Below are 16,602 nucleotides of genomic sequence, written 5' to 3'. Positions count from 1 at the left end.
GTTTCATTCTATAATCAACAACACACCATATAAATAATATCATTTCCCAACTTATCGGGTCTATTGATTTAACGAACTAAATCTCACCTTTTGATAAATTAAAAAAATAAATATTAAGTATACGTGCTTGTTATTATATAATGATTAAGAGTGCGTACATCCATAATAACAAATGTCCTGTTCTTTTTTACAGTCAGTATAAAAAGAGCAACCTCAAAATGGTCCTGCTCAATACACTCAGAGTGTACTAGTATAATTTTATAGTCAAGATAAACTAATACCAAATTATACTACAACCATTCCCATGGTTTGTCGCATTCCATCTTGGTTGTGAGCAACTATTTATAATTTATAAAGAACTAATAACATGATCTTCTGTGTGACACCACACACCATGTTATCTTCAATATAAATTAAATGAACAACTACATTTAACATATAAATGTATATATTTGACCAATGTGATTCTTATTTCAAAATAAATGTTTATACAAAAAGGTAGACTTTTAGTATACATTCTTACTCTATGTGGTGTTGTCATATCCCGGCCTGCGGGTCGCTGTTGTATTCCGACCTTCGTGCCGCTATTTTGACCTGCGAGCTATTGCTGTAGTTAGACTGTATGTCGTCCTGCATATCCATATCGCATCCGACTCCGAGTCGCCGGATCCAGCTACTCAGCTGGTGGACATGTATCTACTCTTCAGGGATGTGACGACTCGATCAGCATCGCGATCAGCTCACCGATCCATCCGAGGGTGCCCCCCTCCCCGGGGCCTCATTATTCCACTATTCATTTAGCCTGTTTCTTATATATTATTGGGACCTGCCTCGAGCATCGGGGTGTCAGGGATCGGGGCAACCCGATCACTGTTTACAGGTAGCGTTGACTAGAAGACTTCCGACGACTTAGTCAATATAGAAGACAACTCATCATCTGAGTCATGGAGATGCAGTCAACATTCCAGCCACGTCATACCGATAATTTTATTTTCTCAGATTTTTGACAAGATCAATTACAATTATAACATCGAATCATCCTTTTATTCTGAGAATATTTCTTAACATGTGCTTTATTAAATTTATTAGATTTAATAAATATACTAAATTTTCTTACCTACAGAAGATCTAGGCCCCAAGGGTGCGTTAGCTATAAAAAATTAAATTTTTACTTACTACAATTTTATCTCCCCTCATATGACAATGTCAGCTAATACTATTGTTTTCCTTTCTTCCTCAGAATTTGAGTGTCTTTAATAAATGCATATGGTTTGGCTAAAAAAACACAATAATCTATACAAAAAAATAGTGTTAAAATAAACTGTAAAAAAAATTTAAAAAAAAACTTTTTTATTTTTATTATCATTAAAAGGTATCTCATATGAAAAAAATGTCTTATCTTAATTTCTTTAATCTCAGATGTCTTCGTGCTAGTAAAATTATGTTAACATTAGTTAAAAAAAAAAATACAAAACTACTTCAACGCCCATCAATGTGAAAACTCATAAAAAAAATTAAATCCACAAGCAAAGAGGGAACAACTCTTCTAAAAGATAATTAAGAATAAATATTGCAAATGAAGCTTCACAAAAAAGAGGTTAAATTGGTCTAACACTTCGTGCAAGAGGAGTGTTTCTTTTGCTAAAGGAGAAGATAATTTTTTTATTTTGTAAATGGGAGAATGAAATCTTATTTATTAGACTCTAATATTTTTCTCTACTTGTAATTTCTAGATGTGGAACTGAAAACGTTAGAATTGGACGCTTACATTTACTAGCTGTTGGAACCTAACCACTTAGATTGGCTATTTATTAGAATTGTTAGTTTTATTCCAATAGTTAACTTTTAAGAGTAGAAATTATTTTAGTAGTTGTCAAAACTAATATAACGTGGGTCAAAACTATGAGTAGACAATAGGCAAAATTATTAAAATGTAAAAGTATTTTAATATTAATCAAAATTATTTAAAATTAATAATTGTGACAAAAAAAATATTATAATAATATAAAAGGAGTAATCTAAAAATTTAGAATGAGATTCTTATTTTATTTTTATATAAAACATCATTTTAATAATAAAAATAAGTTTTTTAAAAAAAATATCCAAATATATATATATATATATATATATATATATGATCCGGCGGTAAGAACAGGGGACCCCCGTTCTGTGGAGTCAACGCCACGTGGAAGTCAAAGGGCAGGTGGCTGGCCGGAGAGGGGGGGGCGATCGGCCGGCCGGCCGGTGTCTAGTTGATGGTCAAAGGCACCCTGGCGAAAGGCAAGGTTCCGGCGCTCATTGGACAAGATCGCAAGGCCGAGCGGAGGGCACGCTCGGCCGAAGACAGGAGGTAGCATGCTGCTAGCAGTATCCACCAAGCACATGACTGAGAATCTCCCAACCACCATACATATCCGGTCGGCCGGACGTAAGGCGAAGGTTGTCCGGCCGGATGTTAGGCAAGGGGTAAGGGGAAAAGGACAAGGGACATCTTATTCTGACAGCAGGCATGTTCTACGTTCAGGCCATACTCAAAATCCTACAGCAGAAGGATCCGCTGTCCCATCGAAGACGTGCTTGGACTGTAGCAATATGGAGTCAGGTAAGCTCACTGACAGACCTTTACTTGGGTATGGGCTAAGGACACGTGTACACCTCGGTATCCGTGTACCCGTTTCTCCACAGCCCTATATAAAGGCTCTCATCCTTCGACGGAGGTACGCATTCTACGATTCTTGGAGCCACTTTCTTGTTGTCGAGCTTTACCTGACTTGAGCATCGGAGGGTCGTCGCCGGGAACCCCTTCCCGGCCCGACTTCTGTGCAGGTTCAGCAGAGGCCCGTGCTAGCAGTCAGGAGATCTACGTCAGTCGTTGGAAAACGCCACGTGCCCAGTGTCCATTGATTCAGCTTTCGGACAGGATCAAAAAAAAAAAAAAAAATATATATATATATATATATATATATATATATATATATATATATATTAATTAGTTAATGGTTCAAGAATTTAGGCCTGAAACACATGTTAATCAGTTAATGGTTCAAGAATTTAGGCCTGAAACACATGTTAATTAGTTAATGGTCCCACCTTCCTGTTCAATAATTGAGTCAAGGTGAATTTTCCTTCCATCGTCATCGGTAAGTTTACATTGTAGAGGAAAAATAAGACGGTGATGGGCTTTAATATATAGCGCTGAGTATCAGGAGTTTGATTGCATCGTACGCCAATGCAGGGAAGTAACAAGGTCTCCATCAGGTCTTACCTCGCCATCTCTCTCCTAACCCTACTCTGCTCCGTCTTCCTCCTGCGGTGGCTGAGATGGCGGAGCTGCGGCCGAGGAAGGCCGCCCCTACCCCCTGGGCCCCTCGGCCTTCCATTCCTTGGAAGTCTCCTCTCCCTCGAACCCGAACTGCACGTCTACTTCCGCCGCCTCGCCCTCACACATGGCCCCGTCCTCAGCCTCCGCCTCGGCTCAAAGCTCCACGTCGTTCTCTCCTCCCCAGCCGCTGTCCGAGAGGCCTTCAAGGACCACGACGAGGCCTTGGCTAACCACGACCCCCCCGCTTGCAGCGCCGACGCCCTCCGCCATAACATGGTGTGGTGCCCCCACGGCCCGCTTTGGCGCAGTCTCCGCAAGGTCACCGTCCGCGAGCTCCTCAGCGTCTCCGGCATCGAGGCTGTCAGCCACCTGCGGTGCCGAGAGGTCCAGCAGACCGTCTCCGGCCTCCGCGCCGGCGAGCCGGTAGCCGTGCGGGATCTGGTGTTTACCACGGTGTTCCACGTGATGACGGGCATGCTATGGGGAGTGACGCCCAGCGACGACGCGGCGAGCCAGTTCAGGAAGGTGATCCAGGAGTCCATCTGGATGTTGTCAGTGCCAAACGTGTCGGACTTTTTTCCGAAGATTGCGGCGCTGGATTTGCAGGGTTTGTCGAGGAGGATGAAGGAACTTTATGAGCGTTATACTTTGTTGTTTGCCAAGTTTGCAGAAGAGAAACACGGCGAAGGTTTCCTAAAAGTGATGATGCAGGTTCTGGAAAAGGATGATAAGGAGTCATTCACTCTGGACAATGTCAAGGGCTTGTTCCTTGTACGTCCCTCCATCTATTTTGCTTTACTCAATTCCATCTCGCTAGCTTAACGCACACATTAAACTTAACATCACTCTGTTTTATTGTTTTTGTTTTAGGATCTAGTAATGGCAGGAACAGATACATCCACAAGTGCAGTAGAATGGGCGATGTCTGAGCTGATGTGCAACCCCGAAGCCATGAAGAGAGTAAGAAATGAGCTCGACGCAGTGGTCGGTAAAGGACGCCTAGTGGAAGAGTCAGACCTGCCAAAATTGCCTTACCTTTGCGCTGTGATGAAGGAGACGCTCCGCCTGCATCCAGTGATTCCTCTGCTGGTTCCCCACTCGCCCAGCTCCACTTTCGTACTAGGTGGGTACACCATTCCCAAAGGTTCCAAGGTCTTCATAAATGTTTGGGCAATTCACAGAGACCCTGCTCTGTGGGAAGATCCCTTGCAGTTTCGACCCGAGAGATTTTTACAGGGGAATCAGAATTATGATTTTCGTGGAAATACTTGTATCTATCTGCCATTTGGACTGGGGAGGAGGATATGCGTGGCGATTTCTTTGTCGCAGAGGATGATAATATACATGTTGGCTTCCTTCCTGCACTGCTTTGATTGGGAGTTGCCAGAAGGGCATGAACTTGAGCTCAGTGGGGTGTTTGGAATTGTGTTGAAGAAGGCTCGACCACTTGTTCTTATTCCAAGAGCAAGAAATCATCAACTAGATATTCGAACTTTATGTTGATTGAGAGTTCTTATCTCCTTCCTCATCAAGCTAATAATTATACAAGTCCTATTTATTGTTGTACTATCTGCACTGTTTCAACTTATGTAAGTCTCGTTGACAACCAATACTCTAAGAGCATCCACAGTGGGAGCTCGGAAAGAGCTCCCACTGTGACGTGGACTTGGCGAAAACCTCCTTTCATAGTGGAAGGAGGATTTTTGATTAAAACGAAGAAGCAAGCTGCTTCTTCGTCTTTTCATTTTTTTTTTAATTTTTTTAATAATTAAAAAAAATCAAAAAGTCTGGTAATTAAAATTTGCTTCTCATTTCAGTGAGAACAACCGTTGTATGCCGTTGAGCAACGGCTAATTTTTAGTCGTTGTTCAACGGTTATAATTAAATTTTTTAATATATAAAAAATCTATAAATATGTGATCTATTTCATTCATTCCATTCATTCCATTGCTATCTTTGCTCTCAATTCAATTCTTCCTTTCATTCCCTATTTGTATTCGTTATGGATGAAAATCTCAATACTTCCTTTACGAATCTTTTGAATTCTTCAAATACGGAAGGAAATACATCTTCTCAAAATACTCGCATTCCTCCAAATATCCAATATCCTCATTTTTTCTCTCAACCACAATATCCTCCAAATTTTCAAAATATTTCATATGTTCCACAATATTCTCCAAATTTTCCAAATTCCCAAAGTTCTCAAAATTTTTTGCAGCCGCGGAATCCAAGTAACACCGCCTCAGCTCCATTTGGTATGTATCCATCCCAAGACTGGTCAACAATGGGTAGCCAACTTGGAATGCATTATCCTTACGGGGTTTCTCCTAATCAACCACCTGTCATACTTTCGAATGAATCTAGAAGGGCGACTATTCATCCATCTATCAGCGACAAAGAATCTCTAACGCCATCATCTGTTCCAGCAACTCAGGTGCCACCACACTCATCACAAGAAGAGCGTGAAGTTGAGCTGGAGGAAAATGAATCGAAAAGAAGATTTTGGTCTCCCGATGAAGATGTGGTCCTTGCGAAGTCATGGACAACTATAAGCACTGATGCAATCATTGGTAATGACCAGAAGGATCAAGTGTTGGATCGAGACCGCGCTAGAGAGGAGGGGGGGTGAATAGCGCTCGCGGCTATTTCGTTTTTCGGAATCGTAAAACCGTTCGAGTAAATGCAGCGGAAATAAAAACAATCACACAAAGAGGCAAACTATTTACTTCGTTCGGAGCCTAGATCGACTCCTACTCGAAGGCCCGCGATCCTTGATCGCTTTCGGTGGGCAACAACTATAAGCACGATAATTTGTACAATTATAGGAATTTACAGCTCATAAACTTTATACCGACAACTAAAGATGGAGAAGCGTAGTTCCGGGTCGTTGGTGTCGCGTCGCAGCACTTCTGGGTCGTCAGGTTCGCAGCACGTAGCAAGAGATTATTCAGAGAGAGTTGTGTTTGAAAGAGGTGCTCGAACACTGCTTATAAAGGGCGCTGGAGGCACCTCCAAGGCTGTCCGAGGCGCCTCCAAGCCCCGGGTTGCATGCGTCGATAAGCGCTGATCAAGTCGCGCATTATCCCTCTGAAGGCGCCTTCACGCGCCTTCAAGGCGCCTCCATGCTGCGGTCCAAGGCACCTTCACTGCCCTTTAAGGCGCCTCCAAAGCCAGCGCACAGCCAGCTCACCTTCACACCCGAGGCGCCTCCAAGCTCCATGGAGGCGCCTCGGACACTGTTCATCCGAGGCTAATGTTGCTCTTTTGTCCCTGCACAATGTGTTAGTCTACAAACTACACACATATCCTACAAGACAAAGTTAGCACACATAATATCATAAATATGAATGAAAGTTCGACAGTCTCCGGACTGTCCGGGTCTGACTTCGGATTTTCGACCGGAAACCCTAGGTCGACCCGACGCCTACTGTTCCCTCTACGGGGAACGCGCCCTCACCTACTCCACTTAGGAGATTTACCTGTTGCCAGTCGATCCTCCAGATCGACTGGACTTTTGCTCAGCACTCGACGCTTCCGGACTTTCTGCTGGACATCCGCTTCCCGGCCAGTCCAGTCTTTCACCTGGTTCGCGACACCAGGACTTTCCACCTAGGGTTACCACCCCCTAGGACTTTTGCCTGAAGACGTCGACCTACCAAGACTTACCGCATAGGGTTACCACCCCCTATGACCTAGAGTTACCACCCCTTAGGGTTTTTCCCTTTGCCTAACCGCAGCTAGGACTTTCCTGAAATCCTCAAGTAGACTTGTTAGAAAACAAAACACCTTAACTTTGAATCCTTTGCCATTATCAAAACACAAGTTCGATCGTCGGATGCTTCCCGCACCAACATCAAGCTTTTTGGAAACGTATTGCTAATTACTACAACAAACATCACCCCACTGGATCTATGATGAGAAGCTATCAGCGTCTGAAATCACATTATTACAGGTTTGCACCGATGGTAAATAAATTTTCTGCAACTTATAATAATTTTTATACTCATTGGCAAAGTGGTTAGAGTAACGAGAATGTGTTGGAGAATGCACTGAATATGTGGAAAGCCAACAACAATAACAAGGATTTTAAGTATATGCATGTGTGGAGGGTTCTCAAAGACTACGAGAAATATACTCCACAACCACTTGCTCATTACTCTAACAAGAAGGCAAGGACATCCGAGTCAGGAGGAAACACTTCAACATCAAATCCAGATACAAGTGTTGATTTAGATGACTCTGAAGTCCGCATTCGTCCGATAGCGCAAAAGGCAGCGAAGAGGAAGGGCAAATCTAAAGCAGAGAGGGCGACATAATGGAACATAACATCGACAAAGAATGGCAAGATATTAAAGAATATCAAATGCAAAAAATGGCTCTGCGGGAAGTCGAGATCTTTCATAAGGATTATGAAATTCTTATGAAGGATATTGATCTCACTTGATTACCAGGATTCATAAACTCTAATACTTAAGCCTAGAGGTTTAGAGTTCGAATCCTGGGGAAGGCAAAAATCCACTGACCAGGGGTGGAAAGTCCTAGTGAGTAACGGCACAGCCAAGGTTCGTCGGTCGACAACATTAGAGGTCGCCAAATGGGCCGACGACATAAGGGCCGACGGTCGACGACATGAGAGGTCGCCAAATGGGCCAAGAGGGTCGGGTCATTACAGGATACTAGTGAGATGACATCAGGACAACTTTATTTACATGAGAAAATGGTGGAAAAAATTAAACAGAGACATGACCTGGTGTAGATGAGTTTACGTTTATTTTTATATATTATTATAATGTATGTCTTTTCATTTGATGCACTGTAATATTTATGTTTTTTTTTTTAATTATTAATGTTATTTTATGTTAGCAAGTGGTAAATTTAAATTTTATAAAAATTGAATGGTGTATAATGTAAAATATGAAGGAGAAATGTGAATTATATATAATGAAAAGTGTAGGACCCATGAAGAAGTTGTTGAGAGGTTTTTTGATAGTGGAAAGATGTGTGAGGTTTTTAACTTTTGATGTGGCGTAGATGTGGCAACGAAAGAGCTCACAGTGGGTTTTAACCACTGTGGATGCTCTAAGACGCATACCGAAGTCAATTATTTTTCTTTGTGATGGAGTGAAAGAAAATAAGTTGTCCAATGAGCTAACCAACGAGCTAACAAGTTATTCATATGGATCAAGCTAAGGTAAGGCTATGGAAGAAAATGAGCAACCCATATTAAAGATGATCTATTATACATCTATAGAGGCTAAATTACAAGAATTAAGGCTAAAATGATGAAAAAAACACTTAATGTGCTAATTAAAAATATGAAGATCAAAGTTACAATTGAAAAAGATTTGACCCAGAACAACTTATGTGACTTAGTTAATCTAATTCAAGTTTTAGATAAGTTTAATCAGCCATTTAAATTTTATGTCTATATAGTAGGGATATATTTAATATGTCAACACAATTTATGCTTAATTTATATTTTTATTTGAGTTGTAATGGTACTATAAACTCAAAATAACTTAGTCTTTATAAGTTTTTACTAAATGAATTTTCTTTTAACCTTTTAGGATTTTTAGGTCATTTATAGCTATAAATAATAAGGTGGGATCCACATATGTATCTTTTGGCTTTTTCCCTCTAAAAAAACAATGAGACTCTGTTAGTTTTTTTATTGAATTAAAATTTATCAAAACATTTTCTTATGGACGTTTAAAGCCTTATCAATCTCAATTCCAAAGTTATAACGTCTTCCATTTCTTATATGAAGATCCGTGCTTTCTTAAGCATTCGGTTAAGGTCATTTTCAATCATTCCAATCTTAGCAAATTTTATTTGCCTTGTAGTTATTATTTTTTTTTTAAAAAAAAGAAAAAATTATAATTTAAAAAAAAAATAGGAAAGAAAAAAAAAGGGGACCCAAAATTTAGAAGAAAAAAATGAAAAAGGGAGGAAAAGAAAAAACAAAAAGAGGAAACAAAAAGAGTAAACTTACATTTTCTTCTACCATTCTTTATCTTTCACATGTGCCTAAATTAAATTCGGGCAAATTTCCTTTCAACATTTATTTCAAATTTTTACCTTTTAATTCTGTATTTTCTTTACAGTATACCTAGATTAAATTCTAACAATTTTTTTTCAGCATTTATTAAAAGTATCTAATTTTTAATTTTATATTTCTTTTAAGTCTCGATTCAATTCTGACATATGCCTAAATTAAATTCAGATAAATTTTTTTTTAGCATTTTTTTTTTCAAGTATCTTTATCTTTCAATTCTACATTCTCTTAAATTTTACCTAGATTCAATTATGGTATCTTCTTAGATTCAATTCTAATAATTTTTTTCATCACTCAATTCAAATTTATCAATTCTATTAAGTTGTGTTCTTCATTTAATTCCTATCTTTTATCATAATCATTATTATTTGCCATGAAAATTTTCAATTAATCAACGAATGTGCTTACAGGGAATTGCCTCAATTCTAAATTCTTTAAATATCTAACCTTAGTGGGTTGAGTGATTTACTAATAACAAATTACTTTAATAGTGATAAGTGGAAAGGAAGCAAGAACTAGATAATCACTTGAACAACGTGCCTTGAGACAATCTTAGAGCACATGAAAAATCAAATTTAGTCAAATCTTAGATAAATTAGAGAGACAAGATGCTATAATTATTGAATTACAAAGAAGCCAAGTTGGTGGAGTAACTACACAGAGGGCTAGTCAACATAACTGTGATGGCAATGATGATGAAAGTGTTGTTTTTGAGGATATTGATGATAGAGCTTCTAGTGGTAAATCTAGTCATGATAAAATTGGTGGTTGAGGAGGAAGAATGCATAAACTCCCTTGCTTGAAACTCTCGGCCAAAAAGAGAATGAGAACAAGAAGGAGCTAAGGAGGAAGAAGACAACAACCATCACACTCAAATCAATGCCAATGAATCTCATATTCATTTGGCCGGCCACACATGGAATGTCAATAAATTACATTCAATGTTAATGAATCTTGCATTCATATGGCCGGCCACACATGGAATGCCAATAAATTACATTCAATGCCAATGAATCTTGCATTCATATGGTCGGCCACACATGGACATTCCATGCCTCTTGCTCTCCCTTGATGATGTGGAGATGATGTGGCAAGAATGTATTTGTTGGCCATGCCATGTAGGATGAGTCATCCTTCATGAAGTGGCATTTAGTCAAGTCATACTTGATGTTTCAACTTCCCATTTGGTCAAGTCAAACTTGACCACACATCTTCCTTGTTGAGTTAAATCCAATCTTTGATTCAAGTCAATTTCAATTTAATGAGTCACAATTCATTAATATAAATTGACTCAATGAATCAACTATAAATTAGACTTATTCAATAATTGAATCTAATTGAGTCTAACCCAATAAGTCTAATTCGGATTACTGTTAATCCAATTTTGGTTCATATGAACCTAATCCAGTTGGTTCATCATATGAACCTAATCTCCATCCACTCGTTCTTTGTGTGTGACCCAATAGGTTCTTGTAACGTTGGCAATGTTTCTAAATCTTATTTAGAAATATAAACAATGAACGGCATCTAGCAATACATCATTGCTATCCAAGTTACAAGAATGTTGAGATCCAACATCACCTTGTGACTAATAATTGTGAATCTTCACAATATATGACAAATGTCCTTCTATCCTTGACATCTAGATTGATCAATTTGAGGCATAGACGGTGTCATTCTCTGATCAATCTAAATCTTGAACTCCAAGTAGACTCACTATAATCAAATGAGCTCAATATTTCATATTGACTCATTTGGGCATGACCATGCACTTAGTGGTCTCACTCTATCAAGAATAACGATGTCACCCCCATTATATAGGAGGGATAGATCTCATCTACATCACTCACATCCCTCCGCATAATTTGTTACATACCCAGTAATCGCCTTTATAGTCCACCCAGTTACGGGTGACGTTTGACGAAGCCAAAATATGCAACTCCTTATGTAGGGAACCATGGTGACTTCAGGTCCAAGGACTAATAGTCATACTAATAGCCACATGAGAAAGTATATAACACTCATATAATGATCCATGATACTTTCTCATGACGGGTCATTCAGTATACATTCTCCAATGCATACCCATGTGTCAACTTGATATCTCCATATCCATGACTTGTGAGATCAAGTCATCGAGTTGACCTACATGCTAGTCTCGTCGCATTAACATTGTCCCTGAATGTTAATACTTGACTAGGAATGATTAAGAGTAGTGTTCTCTATACCATCTCACTACCGATTCAACCAATCGATTGATATAGATAGGAACCTTCTACTCAAGGACGCTATTATATTTAGTTATTTGACACCAATACAAGTAAGTATAATAACCAAAATAAATGTCTTTATATATATATAGGAATATAATACAATGAGTCCATATAACAATCATCATATGATTGACTCTAGGGCTCTAACTAACAAGTATGTTGCAGCTAGTTCTTGCACTTGTCATGCTATATCAATATGATTGAGAAGATTATTATAGGAACTTCATTTGATTCCAAAAGATGTTATAAAGATCATGAATGATAATAAGTTAGCTCAAATTTTAGCAAAGAATATGGTGTTTTATTAATATAGCAAATATATTAACATAAGATATCATTTTATTTGAGAATACATTGTAAAGAAAGAAGTTGAACTTGAGTATATGAAGAATATGAATAAGTTACTGATATTTTTATAAAGTCATTCAAATTTGATGTTTTTCAAAGATTTAGATTCATGCTTGGCGTAAGGAAGATTCAAATTAAAAAAAAAAAAAAACCTTCTACCCTCTGGTCACTTAGTGGTCAGCTATAAACTGATCCCGTGATTTACCTCCCTTCACATAACTTGAGGAAGGTTGTGAAGGACGCATAAGATAAGTATAATTATCTTTTTGCTACAAAGAAATATTCAAGTTTAAAATAAAATGTTAGAAGTTGAATTAAACTTGAATATATATGAAGTATAATAAATGCTTGATGTACATGAACCAAAATAATATATGAATCTTGAATTTATATACCTAAATAGAATATATGCATGGATCTAATTAATGATGTATGATCTAGAGATTTCTATTGAACAAGTCAGCTTTATACATAAATCTTTATATTACAACTCTTCTCTTCTTATAAAATTATTTGAGAGTCCACCACCTTCCAACAACAAGCACCAGATCCACCCATTTACATGGAAAACACATATCTTTGTGGAGATCGAGTATGCAAGTGATGTTGGGAGGACGGAGATAATAATGTTGAAGACACATCATGAAAACGTGTTTCAATGGTTATCGACCCACCTTAGCAGCGCACTGGGATCTTGGATTGGTCTGTTCATTGTTTTTGATCTTTTATTCAAGAAAAGTTGAACGTACTGTTATTTTCAAAAGATCGATGCAATTTACGATAAGATAAATAAAAGAATAACCAATGAGATTATGGAAGACTTCAGACTTCAGTCATCGGTATAAATGTTGTAACACTTATATTATAATTGTGTACTTCCTATTTTCATGCTTTGTCCTACTTCACAGTTGAATGCACTCATTCCATGTTACATCTTTGCTAATCATTTGCTATTTCAATCCATTTTTTTGAACGGCAAATAATGGTGGGAATTGAAGCTGACTTATCGCATCAGTTTTTCTAGCTGAAATCACAGGGATTGTAACAACAAAGGTTAAGTTCTTAGGTGTGGCACTGGCTGCTCAAATTGCACAGTGGGCACTTAATCAATCTTGTGATAAATAACATATTGAATTAGGCAAGCACAAGCAGGAATGAAGTAGCCTTAAATAAACTCATTCAGGTATATACAAAAATAACTCTTCCTTTCGTTTAAGCCAAAACACAAGTGTTTTTGACATTTTTAGCTCTTCATTATCAGTTCCCTTCTACAATTTTCAGTTTGCCTTTTCTTTTACAACTAAACTAGTTCAAAGTTAAAACAAGTAAAAAAGTTGCAAGAATTCTCCACTGTCAATGATTTTTCTTGCGACCAATTAAAAACATCCTTTTGTGGACCTCTGAGTACAGAGTGCCCGTTCCTTGTCTATCATGGAATTCCAACGTAGAACCTAAACCATCTAATAACTATGTCATGACTTGCTTTTCTTGAAGAGAAGGAATATTTACAGGATACGCTGCTCTGGTGTGTCCTGAAGGAAATAGAATTTCAACTACTGCTACTGGCACTTTGATCAACATCTATGCATGAACAGATTGAGTTAATAACTTGGCATGGTTATGTTCCCCTTCATATGTCACAATCAGCATTGTTGGATCTTCAACACACCTCTCTACATGCTTTCTTGCTGGGCAGCCTCTCAAGCTGCTGCATTTGTAGTATCCTCTGCATGGTTTAAGACAGACAAATATGGCAGATGATCTCATTGAAGAAGCAAATGACATGGCATTTGATGTCAAATCGAGCTGAATGTACAACATTTCAGAGGATAGAATATCATTTATTTGAAGATATTACTCTGAAACTGAGCTAAGTTTTCCATAATTTTTTTAATCTATGCAGATGAATTTTTGTTGCTAAAATTCATTATTGACTAATGTTTTGCATGTCAGTGATTTAGTATGCTCTTAATTCATGATTCTTGGTATCAGAAAGTCAGATTAAGTAATAATGCGCCTACATTTAACTAACATGTGATAACCAACAGTCTCATATGCTAATTGGTATTTTAATTAAGAGTAAATCTTGCTGGCCAGAATCTGGCCAGCTAGAAATCTCTATCTCCCAATTAAAATGCATGCATGGATATGCATATAATTAATGTGGTCATATGAAATTACTAAAATACCCATGCATATACATGCATGCATATATTCTAGCTGGCCAGATTCTGGCCATTTAGCAATACCCTTTAATTAAAGCACAAACAAAAGCTGTGAATGTTTACGAGGAAAGTTAGTAACTTACCTAATGTTATGAGCACTGATCCTTCGCAATTTACAATTTTAGATGTCAGTTAAAGTTCTAAAAGGCTAACCAATATGGCTAATAAAACCATATAGTTTTCTTATTTGAAGAATAAGAAAAATGATCAATGGTGACTTCATCTAAGATAGTATTAGTATGACAACAAAGTAGGGAAGAATATGTTGGGCTTGAATTATAAGCATGTCTTGTAAAAAGCAACTAAATTCTTTGTTCTATAAAGCCAAGAAAACTATAAGTTTTTTACTATTTGATACCTAGGATGAGGAGATCCTTTGATTGGTTTCTGCCCATACTTCCTCCAAGAGTAGTCATCAGAAGGGATATCTGCAATCTTGTTACTTATTGCGGGAACCTTAATGGATCTCCTCACTCTTAACTTCCTGTACAAGGACAAGGAAAGGTTGATTTCATCAAAATCAGAACATCTTCTTGCAAGAAAAAAGAAATGAAATCAAGTCATCATGTCAGGGAAGCTCCAACCTCTTCTTTGAGCAGTGACACCTGCCTGTTTTAACACATTTGCCACTGCCTTCATCACCTCCACTAGTGCACCTCCTGTTGTGTAAGTGCCAGTTGATTGGATTGACCGACTCTGACCCACCAATCAGATTGAAGCCCAGCCCTCCCATGCTCCCATCCATGCTCAGGGATGACAAAAAGGACTTAGAAGATGACACAGTCCCTGTGCAACTCGAGTTGTTGTTTCTCCCAAACATTCCATTGTGGAGCTTGAGCTGTTGCTGAAGCTTAAACAACTGGCTGTTGTGCTGCTGGCGGAGGAAATGAAAATGAGCTGGTGAATAATTGCTGAAAGCAACTTGAACACTGCTCTTGGAAGCAGTCTCCATTTCTACACCAGGTTTATCAGGAAGCATCCTTGAAGGGGTTAGTGTAGCAATTTTAGCAGTGGAGTTAAAGTCAATGGCTGGTTTTTGTGATAGGTCTCTTGGAAGGAATTGGAGCAATAGTGGAGAAAGGTCAGCTCTAGATATTGCTGTGGGATCTAAGAAAATGCTACGATTAAATTGAAGCTGTTGGGGATTCTTGAGCCGCCTCAGTTTTGCATGACCCACGTCTTTACTAAGCATGGAAACAACCTTGTTGAAGCTGGAAATGGCCTCCCCTGTCTTTTCCATTAGATTTTTGCAAGCCAAGGGATGATCTTGGCCCTCAGTGAGTAAGCTCAACACTCTGTGGCAGTTCTCCACGGCTGCCCGAGTAGCTTCTTCTACTCCCTCCATCTCAAACAAACGACTTCTCCAATTCTCCCAGCAATCAGATATTAATAAAGCATATAAAAATGACACATTTCACAAGATATAGCAATCTTTCTCTACCTTCAAGTAGGAACATTTGAATCTCAGAAAGCAGATTGATTGAAACAATACAAGAGGGAAGATTGATCGGCCGTCATCTGAACTGGTTAGATTAGCTAAAAAAGACACACGATATCCAAGGGACTCAAAGCAGGATAAAGTGAAAGAAAAAACCCAACGCCAAAACCAGTAGGGAGGAAAGAGGTAACCAAGCAGTGGGTATCCAAGTTCCAATTTTGACCGCACCGATCAGGTAAAGCTGCTGCCTTTTGCAATGCAACGAGCTTTAGGCAATAAAGTTAAGATTCCGCGAGACATAAATATGCATGAAATAGTTCGTCGCGGAACATCGGAAGCAAGCTAAAACGCAGAGAAAAGAAACCCTTGGCGGGATTAAAACCCTAGGAACCGCTTGCAGATGAGAGGTTCTTTGTTTGGTTACTCCTCGATCAGTGAAGGAGCGAAGGTTAAGCATTCGCAAGGCGGAGATTGGCGCACTTATTTTATCGAACCATGGAGGCTCGCCAAGACGAACAGTTCTGGCCACTTCGCTGTTCCAAAGGGAGATCTTGGCCGTTGACGGAAGATCGGACGGTGCTGTGGTAGACCGGGGCTCGATCACCTTCCATTTGGGTAGCTTTAAGCTGTTCAAGTTCTGCGCCAGTCGTCGGTTGTCGTGTTGCGATTTTAACATCTTGCTTTTAGGGTGTGGGATTCCCTCCAAGCGCTATAGAAATGTAATTGGTCTGACTGTTGCCAATCTCCAATTGGACGATCAAGATTCAAGGAACACGGATCCCAACGAGGGAAACTTGAAGTTGTATCAGTTGAGGCAGCAAATGTTTTGGCGACTCGCCGACATTTCATGTTGACCGTGACAGATCATAGGGAAGGGTGGGACCCACTTCTGCTGCACTTGTAATTCGGTTGAACAAAATTATTTTTAAAAATCGGAATAC

The 16,602-nt window shown here is 38.8% G+C and overlaps 2 protein-coding genes across 2 annotated transcripts; one reads left to right on the top strand and one right to left on the bottom strand.

Annotated features, from left to right (window-relative positions):
• Positions 1-3,195: 3,195 nt before the first annotated feature.
• On the top strand, positions 3,196-4,891 carry LOC121981885 (flavonoid 3'-monooxygenase CYP75B137-like). The gene is made up of 2 exons (XM_042534658.1): positions 3,196-4,093; positions 4,193-4,891. The coding sequence occupies exons 1-2, from the start codon at positions 3,230-3,232 to the stop codon at positions 4,823-4,825; spliced, it is 1,497 nt and encodes a 498-aa protein (XP_042390592.1). The 5' UTR covers positions 3,196-3,229; the 3' UTR covers positions 4,826-4,891.
• Positions 4,892-13,180: 8,289 nt separating this feature from the next.
• LOC121981880 (protein WRKY1-like) lies at positions 13,181-16,092 on the bottom strand. Its single transcript, XM_042534646.1, has 3 exons — positions 14,808-16,092; positions 14,582-14,707; positions 13,181-13,724 (listed from the first exon to the last, which is right to left on the bottom strand). The coding sequence occupies exons 1-3, from the start codon at positions 15,566-15,568 to the stop codon at positions 13,580-13,582; spliced, it is 1,032 nt and encodes a 343-aa protein (XP_042390580.1). The 5' UTR covers positions 15,569-16,092; the 3' UTR covers positions 13,181-13,579.
• Between the last annotated feature and the right edge of the window lie 510 nt (positions 16,093-16,602).

Source organism: Zingiber officinale, chromosome 1B (assembly GCF_018446385.1).
Source record: "Zingiber officinale cultivar Zhangliang chromosome 1B, Zo_v1.1, whole genome shotgun sequence".
Taxonomy (NCBI): domain Eukaryota; kingdom Viridiplantae; phylum Streptophyta; class Magnoliopsida; order Zingiberales; family Zingiberaceae; genus Zingiber; species Zingiber officinale.
This window is presented reverse-complemented; position numbering and strand designations above follow the sequence as displayed.

Excerpts from the sequence above, each read along its gene's own strand:
- LOC121981885 (XM_042534658.1), top strand. The coding sequence starts at position 3,230 with ATGCAGGGAAGTAACAAGGTCTCCATCAGGTCTTACCTCGCCATCTCT. Across the intron at positions 4,094-4,192 it reads ATGTCAAGGGCTTGTTCCTT|GATCTAGTAATGGCAGGAAC; the intron begins GTACGTCCCTCC and ends TTTTTGTTTTAG.
- LOC121981880 (XM_042534646.1), bottom strand. The coding sequence starts at position 15,568 with ATGGAGGGAGTAGAAGAAGCTACTCGGGCAGCCGTGGAGAACTGCCAC. Across the intron at positions 14,708-14,807 it reads TGTCACTGCTCAAAGAAGAG|GAAGTTAAGAGTGAGGAGAT; the intron begins GTTGGAGCTTCC and ends GTCCTTGTACAG. Across the intron at positions 13,725-14,581 it reads AAAGGATCTCCTCATCCTAG|AGGATACTACAAATGCAGCA; the intron begins GTATCAAATAGT and ends TAAACCATGCAG.